Raw genomic sequence first — 22,580 nt, 5'->3', positions numbered from 1 at the left:
AACTAAACACAGTAGAAAACTAAGCTTTATAATTTCAAATGCTAATAAAACACAAATAACTGAATATGCCCATCTATGTACAAAAGCTACTTTCCAAAATTAAAAATATCATCAACAATGATTAGAGCTATCAAATCTATTATCATTTGACACACAATTTTAAATAATGAATCAAAATTCAAAAAGTGTATTTCCATAATAAATAGTAAGAGCTTCAAAATGATTATGATGAATATCAATTAAATTTTTCTTACAGGTCCCAGCTTTTAAAAATAGGCATAATATATAACTTTAGTAAATCACAGTTACTGAAATTCTATTAACAGTGGTAATAGGCACTATAACTATATAAAAATTGCAATGAAGAATATTATGTTTCCTTTAAAAGTAGCTTTCAGACCACTTATAACAAAGCATAGTTATAACAACAACAGATTACTTACTAACAGAATTATTCTAATAGTACAGAGGTACCCAAGTCCAGGATCTCATCATTCATCAAATATTTATTATATACATACTAGTGTGTGGATATAAAGATGAACAGCACAGAAACAAACAATTTAACGCAGTGCTAAACAATAACAGAAATACAAAGTGTTATGACAGAATATGATAAAACCAGAATACAAATTTCAACACTGGGGGCTGGGGATGCAGTTCAGTAGCACAGCACTTGCCTAGAATGCTCAAGACCCTGTGTTCCTTACCACACCTGCAAAGAAAACAAAAAGATCTCCAGATTTCTTGGCAACAAGAGCAAAAAGAAGAAACATCAGAAGCAACAACCAACCCCCCTCCCCGTAAATGATTACATAACTGCATTTTCTAAGAGTAGAAGTAGAAGATACTAGCAAGTATGAAATAAAGTAGGCCACTTGTGACAGAATGTAAGATTTTATAACAGGAGGAAATTTCAAGAGGATGAAAATAAAGGAGGGACTAGAGATGGCCCTCAAGCTTCCAAACTGAGATTTTTTTTTTTTAAACGGAGAAAGATTCAGTCATTTCAGCATTCAGAGGGCAGCTGGTATGTAACTGGGCTTGTCAGAATTTAGTATACAAAAACAGTAGGCTAAAGGCTATGGCACAGAAAGACTGGACTATCAAATGCAATGGAATGAGCAAAAGTCTGGATGGAATCCCAACTCCTAACATTACTGTGTGCCTAGGGCAAATTATACTCAACTCTGGAAGTCTGTTTCTGAATCACAACGGAGAAAATTTGTATCTCTGAAAACTTCTGTGATAATTAAATGATATGAGATAAACAATATCTAATGCTTAGCAACCACTAGCTCTCTTCATTTCTCTTTCTCTTTTAAACTATGGTTCAATGTGGATACCAAAGGAAGGTTACAGTACTTGTTATAGACCAAATACAGAGAGAATGAAAGAAAACAGTATTCAAATTTCAGTTTCCTTCCACATCTTGTTAATTAGTATAAATATTATATGTCACAAAGACATATAAAAGAAGGGTTTACTTAGGATATGCTGCCAGATTTTACCAACAATGACATACAATGTATGCTTTAAATTGCCACATGCTTATTTGGCTTAAGAAAAATTCATGTGTGTCAAATTTTACATCATAACTTTCAGAAGGCACATATTTAAATATGCTTAAGAATATACAGAAGTATAATACCTCATTAAATAAAAAGAATGCTTTTAGAACTTTAAACAGTCTTTCTGTAGTGAGAAGTGAGATAATTGGGGCAAGAAGACGTCTGCACCACTTAAGATGAGTTTTATCTTGGGCCAGGGATTTAGCTCAGTAGTGCTGCCACCTGCCTTGCAAGTGCAAGGTCCCGAGTTCAAATACTGCTACAAAAAAAAAATTTTTTTATCCTTTATGGACAAAAATAAGAGATTTGAAAATAATCACTTCCTGAAGTTATGCTAGGATACTTTGAAGCCAATTTTTAATATTCTTAACAACAATTTTTAAAAAATTAAAATTTATTTGAAAAGCTGTATTATTATAGTCAGGGATACTTAATCTCCAAAGCAGCAGTGTCTTAATTCAGGCTATAATTAAATGAAAAGCACTCATCTGAATTATGATCACACATCTGGTTTAAAGTTTATGTTTTGTCTATTTAAATTATTATAGTTATTATAATTCTGTCTACACAATGCCAAATATATTTTGTCACTAAATAGTTAAGGCAAATACTGGCAACAAGTGTGAGTCCTCCTCATATCCTCTCACTACACAATATATATTACAAGAAAGCACTATTTAACTTATAAGACAGGATTAATTTGGTGCTGTTTAATACCTTATCATAAAACAAATTACGTTCTTTTAAAAATTTTAACATGAACTTATCAGTATGGTTAGAGGTGGATTTCTACAAAGGTGGTAGGATTATTTCAGCAATGATGATGTTAGTTCTTCAAAGATTTCAACATCATATAAATAATCATAGTGGAGGGCTGGTGGGGGGTACAGCTAAGTGGAAGACCCTGGATTTGAACCCCACATTTCTCCCCCAAATAATAGTTGTTAATTTCACTGAAAGCCACACTAATACAAGAATAACATCAATAATAAACTGTTTTTTTTTTTTCTAAAAAGTCACAGGGTACTTTTGCATGTAGATGTTTTTTCTACCTTTATGGTACACATACACAAACTAAGAAGCACTTCTCATCTGTATAAATAAAGAAATTAAAGAGAAAATGTCTAGTAACAGCAGCTGTCCAGACTTCAGAAATGAAATGCTGTTATAATACCCAGAAAAGTAAGTGTACTTCCCACAAGAAAAGACAGTTGAAAGCCAGGCAATGAATGGCTGAAGCTCTGTAAAGAACATCATCTACAGTCACTCGTCTAAACACCCTCAGTGTTTCACGGTGAGTGCTAAAGTTTGTGACATGGAAAAAGCCTATTATCAGATAACTTTAAAAATTAATACCACTGGGCCAGGGATTTAGCTTAGTGCTTCCGTCGCCTGCCTCACAAGTTCAAGATTCTGAGTTTGATCCCATACATCCCGCCCAAAAATAAATACCACTGAAGCATCATCAAGAATAGATAGATTACAACTAGGTGTGCACACCTGTAATCGCAGATACTCAGGAGGATCTCAAGTTCAAGACAGCTTGGATATTTACAGAGAAAACCCTGTGTTTGATCTCTAGGACTGCTAAACAAACAAACAAACAAATTAATTAATTAATTTGGGGGGATGCAGGGGATTGGACAATTTATTTATTTTTGAAAAGGCCTGGGGATATAGCTCAGTGCTCCCTGGGTTGAATATCACATGGGAGGAGGGAATGGGTCTGGTGGCATAGACCACATAAAAATCTTGTGAAATCTTTAGAAGTAGCAAACAAAAACAAATCATAAATATTTTTACATATTTGGCTGTTGACATAATCTGCAGATAAAGAAAAGTTTTAGAATAGCACTTTAATATGAAAGTATTGTAAAATTATAAAATTGTTAGAAGAAAACAAGATGAAATGTTTGTGGCCTTAGAAAAAGAAATTATTTTCTTATCTATGACAACCTAAAAGCACAAGCAATAGCAACAACAATAAAAGATCAACTGGACTTGGTCAAAATTAAAAATTTAGGTGGCACACACCTGTAATCCCAGCACTTGGGAGGCTGAGGCAGGAGGATTGCTGTGAGTTCAAGACCAGCCTGGGCTACACAGTGAGTTACAGGGCAGTCTAAACTACATAGTGAGACCATGATTCAAAAAAAAAAAAATTTGTTCTTCAAAGACATCAGGAAAATGAAAACCAACAAAATGGGAGAAAAATCTATGTAAAGCATGTATCTGGTAAGAATAGTACACAGAATAAAGAATTCTTAAAACCCAACTCAATTTAAAATAAGCAAAGGATTTGAAGATATTTCCCATAAGAAGATATGCAAATTACCATCTAAAGACAAGAAAATACAATTGCTGTGAGCAAGACCAGCCTGGGCTACACAGTGAGTTACAGGGCAGTCTAAACTACATAGTGAGACCATGATTCAAAAAAAAAAAAATTTGTTCTTCAAAGACATCAGGAAAATGAAAACCAACAAAATGGGAGAAAAATCTATGTAAAGCATGTATCTGGTAAGAATAGTACACAGAATAAAGAATTCTTAAAACCCAACTCAATTTAAAATAAGCAAAGGATTTGAAGATATTTCCCATAAGAAGATATGCAAATTACCATCTAAAGACAAGAAAATACACTTAATATCATTACTCATCAAAGAAATGCAAATCAAAACAGAAAGGGTTTACTCATTCAGAGGGCATAATTACAGTGATAGAAAATAAGTGTCAACAGGGATGCTGGAACCCTGCTGGCAACAATGTAAAATGATGCAGATGCTTTGGGAAAAAAGACGGACAATATTTCCAAAGGTTTAACAAAAAATTACTACATACAACAGTAATTTTACTTCTAAATATTTATCCAAAAAAGCTTTATGAAGATTTATGTCCACCAAAAAACTTGTGCATTGAAGTTGTGCAATATTCGTAACAGCCAAAAGGTGGAAAAATCCAAACGTCTACCAGTTGGTGAAAGGATAAACACAATGTGAAATTACTATAGAACGAGGTACTAAAGGGCCATAAAAAATGATGGATTGATACATCTACAATTCCAGTGGACCTTGAAAGCATTATCTAAATCAAAGAAATTAGATGCAAAGAACCACATATTATAGATTCTAATTACATAAAATGCTCAGAATATGCACACATAAACAGACACATAAATTAATAGCTGTGAGGGGCTAGAGGGAGGAGGCAAATGATGAGAGATTGCTAATGGACATAGGATTTCTTTTTGGGTTGACGAAAATGTTCTGCAATTTTGTAGGGTGATGGTTATGCAACTCTGAGAATACTCTGAAACTCATTGAATACTATTTTTCAAAACAGTAACCTTTATGATATTTTAATTATACTTCAATAAAGCCTTTATTTTTTTCTTTAAAAATTCCTCACATAAACAATAGGGGAAGTCCTTCTGGGGTGATGCGTCTAGTTTCAGAAGTGATTAATAGCTATTCATCATACAACGTTTTTTATGTGAGTTCTTTTAAAATATATTTCAAAAAACCAAAGTTTAAAAAATTTAATATAAGTCATAGCCCTCAAACAACAAAGATCAGAGAAACATTCCCCCCTGTGTCAATTAAAAAAAAGTGTGTGTTCTTTCTAATACAGCTGTACTGCCTCATGGCAATTTTAAGTTACCGATAGGAACTTAAGTTACTTTGCCTTGTTTACCAAAACCATTTAATTTCATGTTCTGATAATTAAAGCTAAACAGTTTTAAAATTATAAAATGATGAAGAGGGAGTATGCAAAAATACGAACAATTTCATTATAGGGGTTAAATGTGAAACAGAATCACCAAACACAGTGTCTGGATCATTAAAAATGCCCTTATTGATAAAATGCTGCCCAGATTGTGGGCTCACCATGCCTACTGTTTTTGAGCTTCTCTGGAACCATTTCCACTAGTGAGGGTAGCCAAGAACACCTGCCTTCCTTCTTTAAAAGCTTAGGAATCTCTGGATTACAACTCATACTGAGGGGACTGGAATGGGAGGGAAATGTACAGTAAGAGGGGACTCTTCTTCTGACCGATTCTGGAAGGAGAGTCTGGCATTAAAAAAAGAATAATTCTGTAAATACAGGTTTAAAAAAATAGATATAATAGTGCAATGTCATTATTACTTACATGGCCTATTCTAGGAACTTAACAGTTATTTATGATGTAAATACTTATCTTTGCCAAAAGATAAAATAAAATTTTTGAAATACATGAAGAATGGATTATGAACACAATCTAAACCAAATTGATATGTCTAAATGGCATTTTAATTCAAGATAACCCCAACCCACCAGTTCAGTATGTCAAATTACAGACTTCTTTCCATAAAGCAGGTTTTTAAATAGTAGAAGCACTTTGTTATTTATTATGATAAAGTATTTATTGTAGTAAACATGAAACACGAAGTGTTATTTGGTACAAAGTCAAAGAATGTAAGTCTTAATTTTTTTTTCTTTTTTTGGGACCTTAGGCTTTTGAAACACTGAGCGGCGGAAACACTGAGCTAAATCCCCAGCTCCTTAATATAATTTAAGTGACAATTTGTCCACCTGAAAAACATAATAGAGACTGTGGCAGGAGTACAATAAGAAGCATTTTTTCCCCCCTCAATGCTAAGGATCAAACCAGGGCCTTGTATAATTACTCTACCACTAAACTGTATCCTTAGCCTCAAAACGACAAATTCTATATCAACATGCATTAGCAAAAAGTGCATTCTGGCTAAAAGCTATAATCACAGCACTTATTTTTAAAGCCCTCTCAGAAACTAGGTATTAAGAGAAGACAAATTCAGCCTCATTAATATTTATCAAACTACAGAAATGAGTGAAGAGTGTGGTATTACAACTTAAAATATAATACTTTACTTAATGAATTTTAAGGCTCCAAAAGTTGCCCCATCATTCTCCAGAATTAACTGCAATACAAAACACAAATTACAATAGTATTTAATACAAACACTGTTAAAATGGTTCAAAGTAATGAAATTAATAAATTATATGTGATATGGCATAGAAAAGAATGGAAGTCAAAAGTATTAAACACTTTTAAATGATAATATTGGGAGAAAGCAAATTTGTTAGTTCCCTTCCATAAGCATTCCTCAAGCAATGTAAAACCAGAGCTCAAGTTACACTTTGATGTGTAGATCCTTTTGAAAGTTACTCTGCCTTGTTTTATATGAAGCATCTGTAGCTAAAATGAACACCTGAAGAGTATGGATGCTGCACTACATAAGCAGACATCAGAACTGTCCCAAGCTGATTCTAAGTTACTTTAAACATGTACAGAGTCCGAAATTAGTAATGGCTTACTTCTTAGAAGTAACAGATAATTACCCTCGTCATAATGAAAAGAATTTTAAATGTAAGCTAATGGAGATATTTTTCCTCTAGCAAAGCTCTGCTTTAAAAGTAAACTTCAAAACTTTAATTAAAATTGAAAATGGTTTACTACATAGTAAAAACACTTTTCAGACTAGTGAGGCAGAGAAAAAGACTTGCATGGGGAGAAGATGGAACAGAATGTACAGGAATAAAAAAAGAAAGCAAAAAAGAAAAATCTAGAGAATAGAGGACAGAATGATCTATTAAAATACATTATAAACTAGCAGAATAAATTCTTTCCTTTTTTATAAGTGAAATAACTTATGGTTTCTTATCTGTGCTTTGAAAAATCTAGACAAAATGTTTTAAAAAGCACAATAAATCAACTCTCACATTTGAAATGTAATTTTTATCTACAATGATGTTATAAAGTCAAATTTAATGATACAAAAGATAGATGAAGTAATAAATTAGTTTAATTTCTCAGTTTCATGTACATAAGCTCAAACATATATCTAATATACAAATCACTCATTACTGAACTCAACACTCATTTGAAACTTTAATTCACATAATTTCACAACTAGTACAACTGAATTAATTTGTGTTAAGTACATAATGTGTCACAACATATGTATGCAGACAGGTGACTTGCATAAAAGATTACACGCAAGGTAGACACATGGTCTACTCAAATGCTTTTAAAATGTATATCCAAGTTGTCATGGTGGCACATGCCTGTAATCCCAGCACTCTGGGAGGCTGAAGCAAGAAGATCCCCAGCTCAAGTTCACTGGGAACTCAGTGAGAGCCTGTCTCAATATTTTTAAAAGGGTGAGAATGTAGTTCAATGTGAAAGCCCTAGGTTTAATCTCCAGTACCACAAACAAAACTTTGTATCCAATCCTGTTGAACTTAGTAATAATCAGACTCATCATTTCACAGAATCCTCTTCCTAGCTGTCTAAGAATACTAGCAAATAGTGGCTACTTGAAACAGCAGTGACTCCTTCTAAAACTGACAGCTTTTAAGCAGACCATTGAGAAACACACCTTGTTCAAGAGAACATATTTTGCTCCCAAGGCAGCAAGCCGGATAACACAATTCACTGTTTATATTACACTTAACTGAGAATTAACATTTTAACATACCATAGTCAATATTCAAAGAAGCAACCTGGCTACTTAATGATTTGAGAAGTTTCAAGTACATGTTGATATCTATAAATGATATCAATATACTCTATATACACATGAATATACCTATGTATGTACCTATACTTATAACACTGCTTTAGTACATATTATGGACTACAAAGCTATCATATAAAGTTCTGTAACATAGTGAAAATTAAAAGCACAATAAAACATAAAAAAGTATGACCGAGCAAGTCTGGCATATGCTTCACAGAATATAACATACTAAAATGAAATGTCAAAATTGTGTAGGCTCAGGACAGGAAGAATGGAACATGGCTTTTCTCTTTTAAAACTGATTTTTTCCTTCTAATATTTCTAAATGATCACCATATATATAAAATGCCTGCTTGAAATTATTAGCAAGCAGTTATTTTTAAAGTATGAGTAATTAGACCAAAAGCAACTTTTCTATTTACCCAAAAGAAGGAACCACTACTGAGAATCAATGCCTAGTAATTCTGTTCTTAACAGACAGGTGTTGTGTGTTCTGTCATGTTATATGAAAATCATTTATGAGAAGAACAGGAAAAAAATTAGAAGTCAGTTCTCACTATTGGAACAGGTAAGTGACTGAGCAGATTTCTGACATCACAAAACGGAATTCAACTGGCTGACTGATCACCTTAAGAGAAATCAGTCTAGATGCTGGCATTCTCTGTAGATAGGGAAAAGATGGAAAGAAAAAGGCAACAGTGACACGAATAACCAAACTTAGGCCTTAAAGATCTTTTGAATAGTAAAGCTGAAGAAACTGGACATTCTTTGGATAGGAACTAGGCACAGGTTTGCTACTGCCTAGATCCTATTAGGCCAGCAGTAAATTGGAAAATGTTAACTTTACCTAATGACAATTTTAGTTGTCTGGGATAAATACGATTAATTTTGTATATCTTCACTTTTCTAGCTATATAGTAGAGATAGTATATGCCATTAGATTATTTTAAAATCATTAGATACCGCAAATCTTAAGAAGCTCTTTAAAAGGTTAAAAAGTAGTAACATTTGCTCTTACTCAATGCTCTAAAAACAAAGCAGCAAATTATCTGTGTCAGCTGTTCCTATTCCTATGCATGGCATTCATTTTAAAATATACCTGTCAAGTGAGTCTGTAAGTAATAGTTGTTTTTATTTTTCAGAATTTCCCATAGAAAGCAATGTAACTAAAAAGATCTGAGAGGAGTAGCACATTTATTAACGGCATCGAAAACTTGCTGTGTTGGGCTGCCCCCTACAGGCTTCAGTATGTCTATCTCTTTTAAAAGATGTTTAAGAAGAGCAGAATTTAAATTTTACCTTAGAATATCAACACTGCCAGGCCAGTAGTGCACACCTGTAGTCCCACCACTTGAGAGGCTGAGGCAGGAGAATGGAGTGTTTAAGTGCAACCTGGATGCACAGAAAGACCTTGTCCCCTACTGCCCCCCAATACTGACTAAAGCAAATTATTATTTACTCATTCATTCCAATAGAAAACAGTGTCTGAGAGTCATCTATAAAGATACAGAGTAATGAAACAGTTCTTGTCCTCGGTGAATTAATAGGTTACTCATTAAAGAGGGACTACATACTTCAATAGGACCATAGTGAAATACTAGAGAATGGCTTATGTCTCTCATATTACAATGCTTGATGTAGAAAAACAGACTAATAGGCAAGTTTAGAAGCACTCTGTAAGGGCTATTCTTTTTTACTTGTGTGTTTAATAAATGTCTAAATTACTCTGTAAAAATGAAATTAACTTTATGGACTAACCTTAGATTGTTATTACAAAAAGATGAAGATTAATGATCTGTCTGCAACATGCCAGTGTTGTTTGTAACTGTTATCTTTTTGTTTTTTTATTTTTTTTTGGTACCGGGGATCGAACTCGGGCCCTTGCACTTGCGAGGCAGGCCACCAAACCACTGAGCTAAACCCCCGGCCCTGTAACTGTTATCTTCACTTAGAACAGAAGTTCTTTCAAGAAGTGAGCATTCATTGTATACTTCTGTCTTTCTTTTCATGAGGTATGAGCATTACATATTTTATTTTTCAATATTTTATTACTATGTTTGTAGTACATGATTATGTTCAACCAGATTCTTTTTTCATTCCCTTCTTTTCTCCTCCCTCCTCTTCCCTTTGGTTCACTTCCCATTTACAAAAGATGTATCTCCCTATTTCCTATTTGCAAAGGAAAAGTGTAGAATTAGCCTTAAACTGAAGATGCTAAGCTACTTGAAAAGAAACTAGGCCTTAGAGAGTGGAGAGCTTCATGTTTCCACTTTCCTCTGCACAGCAGAAAAATAAAGTAGTGGAGGAAAGGGAAAGTATTCGAAAGGTTTCATCTCATGGGGAGAAAAAGCAGCAAAAGAACAGTGTCTTGGGAAATAAGTGGGTCTTTAACAATATGATCGTAAGCTTACACACAGTGAGGGTCAACATTACAGACTGAAAACACCGATGTGCCAAATGTAAAAGAAAAAAAAAACTAAAATTAGTCAATGATTTAGTATCCATTTCTCATTAAATATTCTAGCAGAGAATTACTAATAAAGACTATGAATTACTAATAAAGACTATATGATTCTAAATGATGAAATGTTAAAATTAAATTAGTTAAGGGCAGGGATTTAGCTCAGTAGTGCCGCTGCCTGCCTTGCCTTGCAAGAACAAGGTCCTGAGTTTGAACCCTGGTACCAAATAAATAAATCAATAAATCAGTTAATTCAAGGAATCAAAACAGAAATGTCTGTTAGCAGCATCATTCAAGCATCTTGGCAATGCAATTCTAGAAACACAATAAAGTAAGAAAAAGAAATGTTCTATTAAAAACAAAATATTATTGTTTGTTTCACCGATGCCATAAACACATAGAAATTGACAATTTAAAAGCCTACAAAACATCTTAAAATAAATTAAAAAATAAAGCACTGGGTCTATTTGAAGAAAATCTTAGAATCTGTACATAAAAGAAAATCTGCTGAAGAGAGAGATCATCTTGCCCAAGAAGATGTAACCTTAGACAAATTATAGCAAAACTGAAATTTAACACATTTCTGCTTATATTAAACAACACACTATGAGAAATTGTATAAAACAAATTAAGACCACATGGGAAAATGAGCGACTGAAAATAACCAGGGGGAGTATAGCAAAGGGGGGAAGAAATGACCTATTCCAGCAGTTATGAAAACATACAATTAAGAATTGCTAGAAAAATACTAGAATTCTAAACAAATAGACTAAAAGTAGAACAGAATATCTAGAAATAAATTCCAATAGTCAAACCAATTTAATAAAAAGCAGAGGCAGACTGTTTAGCCAGTGGAAAAAGGATAGTTTATATTAGGAATGAACAAGCTGTGGCCCGCAAGCTAAACTGTGCTATCCACCTGTTTATGTAAATAAAGTTATACTGGAACACAGCCATGCCTATCATAAGCAAACTTTCTACTGATGCTTCCATGCCACAAAGCCACACAGTTGCAACAAAACCATCTGGTCTGCAAAGCTGAAAATGTTTACTCTCTGCTCTTTAAAGTCTGCTAACGCTTAAGGATTTGGGGTGTGGGGGAGTACTGGGGAATGAAGCTTTCCCATGGACGTACATCTTCAACTTTTTTTTTTAAGATAGGATCTCACTGGGCTGGGGATTTAGCTCAGTGGTTCTGCCATTTGCCTTGCAAGCACAAGGACCCAGGTTCAATCCCTGGTATCAAAAAAAAAAAAAAAAAAAAGATAGGATAGGATCTCACTAAGTCACCCAAGCTGCACTCAAACTTATGACCACCCCCCCACCTCAGACTCCCATACTGCTGGGATTACAGGCATGTGGCACTGTGCCTCGCTAAAGTATGAATGGATAAGCAGTATGTGATATACATATTAAGCCTTTAAAAGGAAATTTTGATGATAAAGACTGTGAACCTTGAGATAAGTCTGTCACAAAAAGAATGTCACACTCAGAAGGCAAGGCAGGAAGATTCCAAGTTTGAGACTAGCCTGTAATACATAGTGAGGCTGTCTCAAAAAAAAAAAAAAAAAAAAAAAAAAAAAAAAAAAAATCTGATTCCCCATACACGAGGTACCTAACGGTGAAACTCTGAAAAAGTAGCTGCCTAAAGAATATAGACTTTCAATTCTGCAGGAAAACAAGTTTGGAGAACAGATGTACAACCATGTGAATGTACTTAACATTACTGGGTTGTACCCTTAAAAATGATGAAGATGGTAAATTTTATGTTATATATATTTTACCAAGATTTAACATTTTAAAATAAAATTTCAAAAAGAGAAAGGTACCAATTTTTAAAGCAACATATGGTTAGCTATGTAATATAGAATATTTATATTCCATTTTATTAAATATATCAAATATCTCTGCAGTCACAATGTATTATAAATTGCACAATGTACTTTTTTGAAATAACAAAAAACTAAAGTGAAAGCAGTAATCATCACTTTATTAAAAAATAAGTCCCTCCTCAAATGGAAAACAGAAAAACAGAATTATATCTCACCAACATTTATAACCCTGGAGGAGCAAGAATCCCAACAAATGTGCCATAATTTGCCACAAATTTCTACTCTCACATTTCAACATTAATATATCAAGATTTCTGAAAACAAAACAGTAAAATTTAGCTCCTCCAGTTTAGGAAATACCAACTTAACTTCTAGTTTCCATTTTTTAAAATATGCTCTTTCTCAAGCTGTTGCTGCTATCGATGCATAACATACTGCTATTATTAGTCTTTTTATATAAATATAAATATATATATGTATATAATATCCCAATTTACTGTGTTGAGTTGGAATTGTACAGAAATGGACAGCCATATTGGTCTAGAAATGTTAATTTTTAAAATTTTTATTCCATTTGTACAGGGGTAACGCATTGTACTAAACATGTAAGGTCATATCTACGTGGGTTTGATTACAGAAACTAAAGACTACAAGAGCAAGAAGCAATTTAAATATGTTCAGGGACCATTTTCATCTTCAGAATTAAGGATTATTTTAATCTTACATCATTGCCTTTTCTCTTTTACTTTCCTTTTTAGTGTTATTTTAGGATTCCCTATTTTTAATGTTCATACAGAGATTTCATCAACTGAAATACCGAATAGTTTCTCTGGTGTGGAAAACTATAATAGTACACAGGATCCTAATGTGATAATTAGTAATATGAAATAGGAAGTAAAGGGCTAAAGATGTAGGGAAAATAGGAAGGGTGGGGGAAAGGTAATAAGGGAGAGGAAAAAAATATGAGAAACTGAAAAAATGGAAATAAAGTGTTTGTAAATGGGGAGGGGAGGAGGGCGGGTGAAGGGAGGGCAGGGACAAGGGGGAAAAATGACAATCAAGACCTATTATGTAAAGGTACAAGATCCAAATGATGAATCTAACTGTATTGTATACTTATATTGTACCAATAAACTCAATAAAAAGAAAAAAGAAATTTTTTTAAATATGCTCTTTCTCTTCCAAAATCTCTATGTATTTAAATTTTTAATCATATTATAATAGAAAGTAGTAAATTAGCTTAGGCAAAAATGGCTAGTAAACCTCCAAATTAAAATGAACATTTTTTCATTAGAATAATAAATAAATTCATTTTTTCATTGGGAAAGACAGCACAGTTCTGGGGATTATGAAAGATAACAAAATTAAATTCGAATTCTAGTTTATTTCACTATTATATAACTGATGAAAAACTTCTTCCAAAGACATGTAGAAACCACTTGAACTTTTTATTAGCTAACAAGCACAGTTTACCAGCTTTGTGTTTTTGTTTAAAACTAAACAAAGGGCCAGGGATTTGATCCTAGGTACCAAAAATACAAAAAACAAAATACTAACATGGTTAGATTGTGCCTAAGAAGACTATGAGAATTTAGTCTCAAAAACAACATGTAGATGATTAAATGATCTTTGTTGCCAAAATATGAATATTCGCATTATTAAAAATCCCTTAGGATTTCTTATTCTCTATAAGATAAAGAAAAAACTCTTTAAAAAGGTCTGACTCTTAAGTTTTTTTTGGTACCAGGGATTGAACTCAGGACCTTGTGCTTGCCAAGCAGGCAGTGGAACCACTGAGCTAAATCCCTGGCCTTGACTCTAATTTTTGAAGTCCCAACCCTTAACTGTCAAGATAAACCGAATGTCCTAAGATCCACTGGGCCTCCTTTGTCTCAAAGCTCTTCTTATGACTCTATGCCTAACTATGAAACCATCTGTCAGATACTAGGATATAACAAGCAAGACAGCTGTCTGTTCTCCCAAACTTCACATAGGGACATTATACTTTTATTGTACTATATAACTCTTTCTTCACAGAAATCACTGCTGCAGCTTTACATTTGTTTGTATAGTGAGTTTAGTTTCTTTTAACTTTCTCACAACAAGCTTTCTTTATGATGTATATCAATCACCATGTGAACCTCCTATGAACAGAACTGGACTCAGCATGCAAATACTTGTGAGTAAATGAATTCACATTAAAGCAATTAATTAAGTCTTTCTTAAAGTACAGTATATTCCCAAGACAACCTTATAAATTTATTACTTCTTGGGAAAAAAAAAAGTGATAGGCCTTATTTTCATTCTGCAACATAAATAACAATGCCTAAAAACTTCATGGTCAAACATATAACATCAAATATCACATGGTTTCTCTTATATAAGAAACCCAAAATAGATATAAAGGGCAAAATAAAAGATAATAGGAAACAGGCAGACACTCTTGCAAAAGGGAAGAAGACCAAGAGATGGAGGAGGGGGAGGAGTAGGGCAGGATAAAAAAATTCAGATGTGTTATGTACATATAATAACTCCCCACGATGAAGGTAATCATGTAATGCAAACATGCACAAATAAAAATTTTTAAAAATTTTAGATGACAGGCTGGGAATTTAGCTCAGTGGTTCCGCTGTCTGTCTCTCAAGTGCAAGGTTGTAAGTTCAATCCCCAGTATCAAAAATATCAAAAAAATTTTTAGAAGACTACATGGTAATTTTACAAATCTTTTTGATCAAATGCCCTCATTAGTCATCATCTACTTACATGTGCTATTCTAAATTTTGGTTATATTTCAAAAACACTTCCTGCCATTTAACCTCATTTCTAGAATACTGCCTATTACCAGAGCACCTGGATTTTAGGAACACAAATATGAAACTCACATACCAAACCAAACTGTTATGTAAATGAGAGAAACATGGTCAGTAGCATCTCTGGATGAGTTCAACTTTTACCATTGATATTGTTACTTGATTACAGTCTTTTTGAGCCCATGATAAACACACTGCAGATGAGAAAGAAATAGTTTTCCAACAGTCTTTACAAAAATTAATCTTTAAACACTACTACCAGTCACAGATTTTCTAGTTTGCCATCAATTTATGTATTTGATAATGGTAGACTTTGCCTTTTATGATAATTGTGTTGTGAAAATTTTTTTAGATTTTATAAACAAAAATTATGTATTGTTCATGAATTAGAACTAGAGTTCTTTGCTTTTGTCATTCTGAGCAACTGACATAAAATCTTACCTTCAGTTTCTTCATTTATTAAATCAAATAATGATTCCCACCTCCTACAATAGTTTTGAGATACCAACATGAAAATAGGCCTTACTCAAATATGCCCAGGCTCCCTCCTTGCTATATAGGAATTCTAATCAGATTCTGCATAGTAAAATAAGTATTAGTAAAAAATCACTCCATTTATGTCTTACTAAAACAGATTTTTCAAGTTTTCTTTAAATCTTATTAAATTAGGTCTCAAATAGTACATTTACTTATATATAGCTATATTTTAAAATAAAAGGTGCTAATTAATCAAAATGTTGCATAAGTAAAAGGTACACTTACCACTATCACAACTGCACAAACTAATCAAAAGCTAGTCACAGAAATACTTTCAGATTATATAACAACAACAACAACAACAAAAAGAAATCAAGGTCCTATCTATCTTTGGTCATAAATTATTAGAAATTCAAAAACACAAAAATGGGGAAAGCCAGGAAATGATAAATTGCCAAAAACTAGGTAATTTTTTACATTCACTTACAAGTCAGAGATCTGAAATTCAATGAATAACCAAAATGGAAAGGGTGTAAAACCAAAAGCAAAGCTATATAATTCAACTGAGAGCCAATAAAGTTCTCAGGCTATTTTTGTCTTTAAGGAAAAAATGCCCATTGCCCTGACAGAGTACAGATCAGGCAGGAAGTTCTGCTCTAAGAGAAGCCACCTGGAAGTCAGGTTTTGTCAAGCAAATTGAGAATTTTTTACCTTCCCCTTCTTAATTATAGAATTTTACAACAAACATTTTGTGTACACACACACACACACACACACACACACACACAATTTTCTTGATCATTCTGTCCTCACCAAATCCCCTTTCCCCAAAATCCTCATGTATTATGTCACATAGTAAGAGATGCAGACTGACAATTTTCTACCAGAACAAATGACAAATTAAAAAAGGAAGACCTCTCCTCTGTAAAGGTACACTAACTATTATAAGGGCAATAAATCTTGGTATTAAGTAATACTATAATAGACATTCCCTACAGGAGCTTCATGTATCAACAATAAAGTAACTATAGTAGTGTTAAATGTATATGCCAGAAGTGAACAATCCACATAAATGCTGGGAGATACAAATCTCAAAACAATTTGGGAACTCTTCTCCAGAAATGTCTTCCAAGTCAATGGTATATTTTATTCCACTAAATTCCACACATAAGATATATTGTTAAGCATGGGAATGCCTTACAGTATGCTTCTATGGAGCTCATTTTACAAGAAAATAAGATAATGAATCATAAATGATTCCACAGCGTTAAAAATTCACACACTGAGCACTTTTACAGAGGTTGTTACATTTCTGTGAGCCTTTCTCAAAACATGCTCATGAATGTTATGTGTATTTTTCAAATGGGGTCTATTTTGAAAAGCAAAATTCACCAGCAAAAAAGCACAAAACCCAAAAATAATACATGGCACTAACAGATTATAAAATAGTACATGAGGTGAAACAAGAAGGCAAAATGTTGCTTTGTTTAGTTTTAGCTGGGAGTTTTTGCATGAGGCAGATCAACTTTACCACTCTGCACATCTGTGAAAAAGTGTTTCACAAACACAAAAGTGTTTCAAGTACTGATTTACAAAATGCAAATAATTGTAGTGAATCTGCAAATACAGAAGCTAAAAACAGTGAGCAAGAAGTGTATGTCAAAAACTTCAGTGAAATCTCTGATTTAATTGCCACCAAAAGCTACAAATCTGATAAATCCTAATACTGTTCAATTATGATGCAAACTTAAAAGTTTAGGAAAAGAATGCTTCAACAAGTAAGCTTTCTGGAGCAAAAAGTTGGTATTTTTTAAAACATTACTTCCTACCTGATATATTCTAAAAGGGATATAACGAAATCCATTTTCTTCTGCAGGATATTCCATGAGTTTCCGATTGATGGCCCAAAATTGGTCAAATCTGTCTGAAATGATATAAAATTATTTATTATTAAAAAGGAATACTATAAAAAGACACGAAAGTTAAAAAAAAATCCTACCAGATATTTCTGAAAAGGCATCATCTACATAGTACTTTTTCTTTACCCTTTATGTGTGTGCGTGTGTGTGTGCATGTGCGTGTGTGCGTGCATATGTGTGTGGTAGTAGGGCTCATGCATGTTAGACAAACATTCTACCACTTAGCTACTACATATCCAGTCACTCCCCTCACCTTCTGTTCAAATTGAGTCTCACAAAATTGCCTGGGCTGGCCTTGAACTTGCCATCATCCTGCCTCAGCCTCCCAAGTATCTGGAATTATATGTGCATGCATTTTTTTCTTGGCCTTCTTTCTCCATAATTAACCATACAGCAAGATATAAAATTAACTTGTATGTATTATTCTTTTCCTCATCTATTCAAGTAGACAATTTTTCTTTTAAGAAAAATCCTAAACAGATGCATGACTACTTATGTTACCAAGGCAAATAACACCAGGGAGAAACAGATATCATTTGTTGGTTTGTTTGTTTGTACCAGAGATAGAACTCAGAACCTTGGGCTGGCAAGGCAGGTAGCAGAACCACTGAGCTAAATCCCTGGCCCTTCAGACAGCTATCTTGACTCTGGTTATTTTCCTCCTACACATAACCACTAAGGCATATATTTAAGTAACCTAAATGTTAGCCAGAACTTGTATAAAGAAACGAAGTTAAAATTCTCAACACTGCAAACGTTAAACACCAAAGATAAAAGTGTAGAAAAAGCTTTAACAGAAATGTAGAACTGGTACTGAAAAACTGTCAAATGTAACTTAATCTCAAATTAATCTCCTTTAAAATTTTTCCAGGTTCATTTTTTTAAAAATAGTGTACTAAGACATAATATGCATACCATAAATTTCATCCTCTTACCTGTCTACAATTCAGGATGTTTAAATATATTCACAGTTCAGGACATTTTATATAAGTGGAATCACATAATACGTGGTTTTAATTCATGCCTGGAAGCAAGCATTGCCTTGATTCTAAAACCAGAGAAGGATCCAACCAAAAAGGAAAATTACAGGCTAATCACCCTAGTGAACATAGATGTAAAATCCCCAATAAGATACTGGAAAACAGAATGCAACAAATCATCAAGGTTATACACCATGACCAAACTGGATTCATCCCAGGGATGCAGGGACGGTTCAACATATGTAAACCAATAAATGTAATACACTATGTTAACAAAACCAAGGACAAAAACTATCCTCTCAATAGATGCAGAAAAAACATCTAACAAGGTACAACACCCATTCTTTCAAAGTTCTATTTTTTTTTTTTTTTCATTTTTTGGTACCAGGGATGGAACTTGGGACCTTACACTCTTGTGCTTGAGAGGCAGGTGGTGGCACCACTGAGCTAAATCCCCAGCTTTCTGGCAACACCCATTCTTGATAAAAACCCTACAGAAAATTGGTATAGATGGTCTTCATCTCAATCTGATAAAAGCCATCGATGACAAACCAACAGCCAACATCATACTAAATGGAAAAAAAAAATGAAAGCTCTCATGTTACAATCAAGAACAAGACAAGGATGTCCACTGCCACCACTCTTATTCAATATAGTTGTGGAAACATTAGCCAGAGCAATTAGACAAGAGAAAGAAATAAAGGGAATAAAGATAGGAAAGGAAGAAGTTAAATTATCATTATTTGAAGATAACACAATACTCTACATAGACAACCCCCAAAACTCCACCAAAAGACATGTATGTATGTGTGTATGTATTTATTTTTTGGTACTGGGGATCAAACTCCGGCCCCTAAGCTTGCAAGGCAGGCAGTGGAACCATTGAACTAAATCCCCAGCCCAAGATTTTTATGTCTGATAAGCAAATTCAGTGGCGTAGTTGGATACAATGTCAACACTCAAAAGTCTTCCTATACACAAATAACAGGCTCACAGAGAGAAAAATTAGAGAAATAATCCCTTTCACAATAACATCCAAAAAAATGAAATACCTAGGAATCAATCTAACAAAGGAAATGAAAACTACAGTATTCTGAAAAAGATTGAAGAGGACATCAGAAAATGGAAAGCTATCCCTTGTTATTGGATAGGAAGAACCAATATGGTGAAAATGGCCATACTTTCAAAATTGTAATACAGGTTCAATGCAATTCTAATCAAAATCTCAACAGAATATCTAACAAAATTAGAAAAAATTCTAAAATTCACTTGGAACCAGGAAAGACCTAGAATAGAAAGACAATTCTGGGAAACAAAGGCAAGGCAGGGAGGGGGTATCACAATCTCTGACTTGAAATGATACTACAAAGCTACTGTGATAAAAACAGCACGGTACTGGCAAAAGAACAGACTTGAAATGAGTGGAACAGACTAGAAGATGCAGAAACAACTCCAGACATACCCACCTTATCTTTGACAAAGGAGTCAAACACCTTCACTAGAAGAAAGACAGCCTCTTTAATAAATGGAGCTGGAAAAGCTGGCTTTCCACATGCTGAAGATTAAAACTAGACCCTTATTTTCACCATGCACTAACCTAAAATTGAAATGGATCAAAGAAGTAAATATTAAAACAGAAATTACTGGAAGAGAAAATACTGGAAGAGAAAATAGGTAGAATGCTTGAGAACATAGGAATAGGAATAGGCAAAGACTTCATTAACAAAACCCAGACCTCACAGGATTTACTACAAAGAATCAACAACTGGAACCTCTTATTAAAAAGCTTTTGCACATCAAGAGAAACCACCAACAGAGTGAAGAGATAACCCACAGCATAGGAAAAAAATTTTAACAGCTATTCAGATAAAGGATGGTTATCTAGAATATATAAACTAAAAAAAAAAAAAACAAAAAAACAGACCCCCCCCCAAATAGAAAGACCCACTGCAAAAATGGGCATTGGAGGGTCAGGGATTTAGCTCAGTGGCACCATGCCTACCTCACAAGCACAAGGTCCTGAGTTCAATCCCCAGTACTAAACAAATAAATATTTAAAAGGAAGGATCTGAAAACAATTAGAAATAGCAAATAAATACATGAAAAAATGTTCAAAAGCACTGGTTATTTGAGAGATGCAAATTAAAACAATACTGAGATTCCATCTTACTCCAGGAAGAATGGCTGCTATTAAGAAATCAACCAATAACAAATGCTGGAGGCTCAGTGGGGAAAAAGGAACACTGCTCCACTGCTGGTGGGAAAGAAGACTGGTGCAACTACTGTGGAAATCAGTGTGGATATTTCTCAAAAAACTAAAACTATAGGTTCCATTTGACCCAGCTATACCTTTTCCTGGTATCTTCTCAAAAGAACTAAAAGCATCATACCACAGCGATATACGCACACCCATGTTTATAGCAGCACAGTTTATAACAGCTAAATCTTGGAAACAGCACAAATGCCTATCAATTGACAAGATGTTTTTACACAACGGAGTACTACTCTGTCATAAAGAAGGATGAGCTTCAGACATTTATAGCTAACTGGATGAACCCTGAGACCATATTCCTAAGTGAAATAAGTCAGACACATGTTTAAATACTGCATTGTGTCTCTGGTGTAAGAAACCTAAAGTGAAAATAAGGACTAAAATATGTAACAGATACTGGGAAATGGGAAGGAAATGTTCAAATGGGAAGGGGAACAAGGGAGGAGGGAGAGAGAAGGGAAGGAAGGGACAAGGAAAAAAGTGAATATAGAAGGAAAAAATGGAAACAAGGCTGGGGATTTAGCTCAGTGGTTCCACCGCCTGCCTCACAAGCACAATGACCTGAGTTCAATCCCCGGTACCAAAAAAAAAGGAAACAATGGAAACAAAGTATTTGTACAAAGGGCTTGAGGGGGGATGGGATACAATTAATTTGTTTTAAAATAAAATAAAGTAATAAAAGAGACGGATACAAAGTAAAAAATAATAGTATACGGTCTTTTACATTTGGGTTTTTTCCCTCACTTAGCATAATGGTTTGAAAGTTCATCCTTGTTGAAATAGGTATTAAAACATCATTTGATTTTACGACCATATAAGAATTCCACTTATGGAGTTATCAGATTTTTTATCAATCAGCTGATGAGCATGAATCATTTATACTTTTCTGGCTATTAGAAATAATGTTATCGAGAATATCAGTGCACAAATTTTTGTGTTGATGTTTTCAAGTTTCTTGTACCAACCTAGGAATGAAATTGCTGGGTCACAGGCAATCTTGTTTAACTATATAGTAGCTATGTTTTCAGATTTGCCAAAATATTTTCCAAAGTGACTGGACCACCTTTCATTCCCATCAGCATTGTGTGAGGTTCCAATCTGTCCAAAAATTTGCCAATTCTTACTATTTGTCATTTTGATTGTAGTCATCGTAAGAGGTCAGAAGTAGTACTTCAATATGTTTTGATTTGTACTTCCTTAATGACTAATTTTTGTGTTTACTGGCCATTTAAATAGATGGAAAAATGTCTACCAAATAATCATTAAATTCTTCTTGAATTGTAGGTGTTCTTTATGCATTGTGGATACAAGCACCTTATTTGATATGTGATTGCAAACATCTCTGCTTTTATATATAGTGTTTTCAAAGAACTTTTTACCTAACTCAGAATTGTAACTTGTAAGAAATTGTTTTATTCTCTAGTGTTCCATTTAGCTTGATGTTAGAGCACAACATACTCTACTACTACATTTGTCTCAATCCATTCTACTGGCAACCTAACAATACTGCTTAGACATCTGTAATGATACAGAAAACACATTTTTTTTTTTTTGCTGTTGTTTTTGTTGACAAGCATCTTGCTAACTTAAGGTCCTCCTGTGTCAGCCTCCCGAGTGCTGGGGTTATAGTCATGTGCCACCGTGCCCAGCTGAGACACTTTACTTATACCAGTATTATTCTATAATGACAGGCTTCAGGCCTTTCCTACTCCCATC

General features: G+C 33.8%; 1 protein-coding gene across 4 annotated transcripts in view; it reads right to left on the bottom strand.

Annotated features, from left to right (window-relative positions):
• Positions 1-22,580, bottom strand: part of Atg5 (autophagy related 5) — a 121,405-nt gene that overhangs the window by 19,294 nt on the left and 79,531 nt on the right. For 3 of the 4 annotated variants that reach the window (XM_033763454.1, XM_033763455.1, XM_033763456.1), the window contains one exon: positions 17,523-17,617. In XM_033763454.1, coding sequence (XP_033619345.1) covers positions 17,523-17,617 — 95 coding nt within the window. The remainder of the gene's footprint in view (positions 1-17,522; positions 17,618-22,580) is intronic. The other variant, XM_033763457.1, reaches the window with a different exon arrangement.

This window comes from Fukomys damarensis, unplaced genomic scaffold, assembly GCF_012274545.1.
Source record: "Fukomys damarensis isolate Sample0158 unplaced genomic scaffold, DMR_v1.0_HiC HiC_scaffold_14, whole genome shotgun sequence".
Lineage (NCBI taxonomy): Eukaryota > Metazoa > Chordata > Mammalia > Rodentia > Bathyergidae > Fukomys > Fukomys damarensis.
The sequence above is the reverse complement of the archived record's forward strand: the minus strand, read 5'-3'. Positions and strand labels throughout refer to the sequence as shown.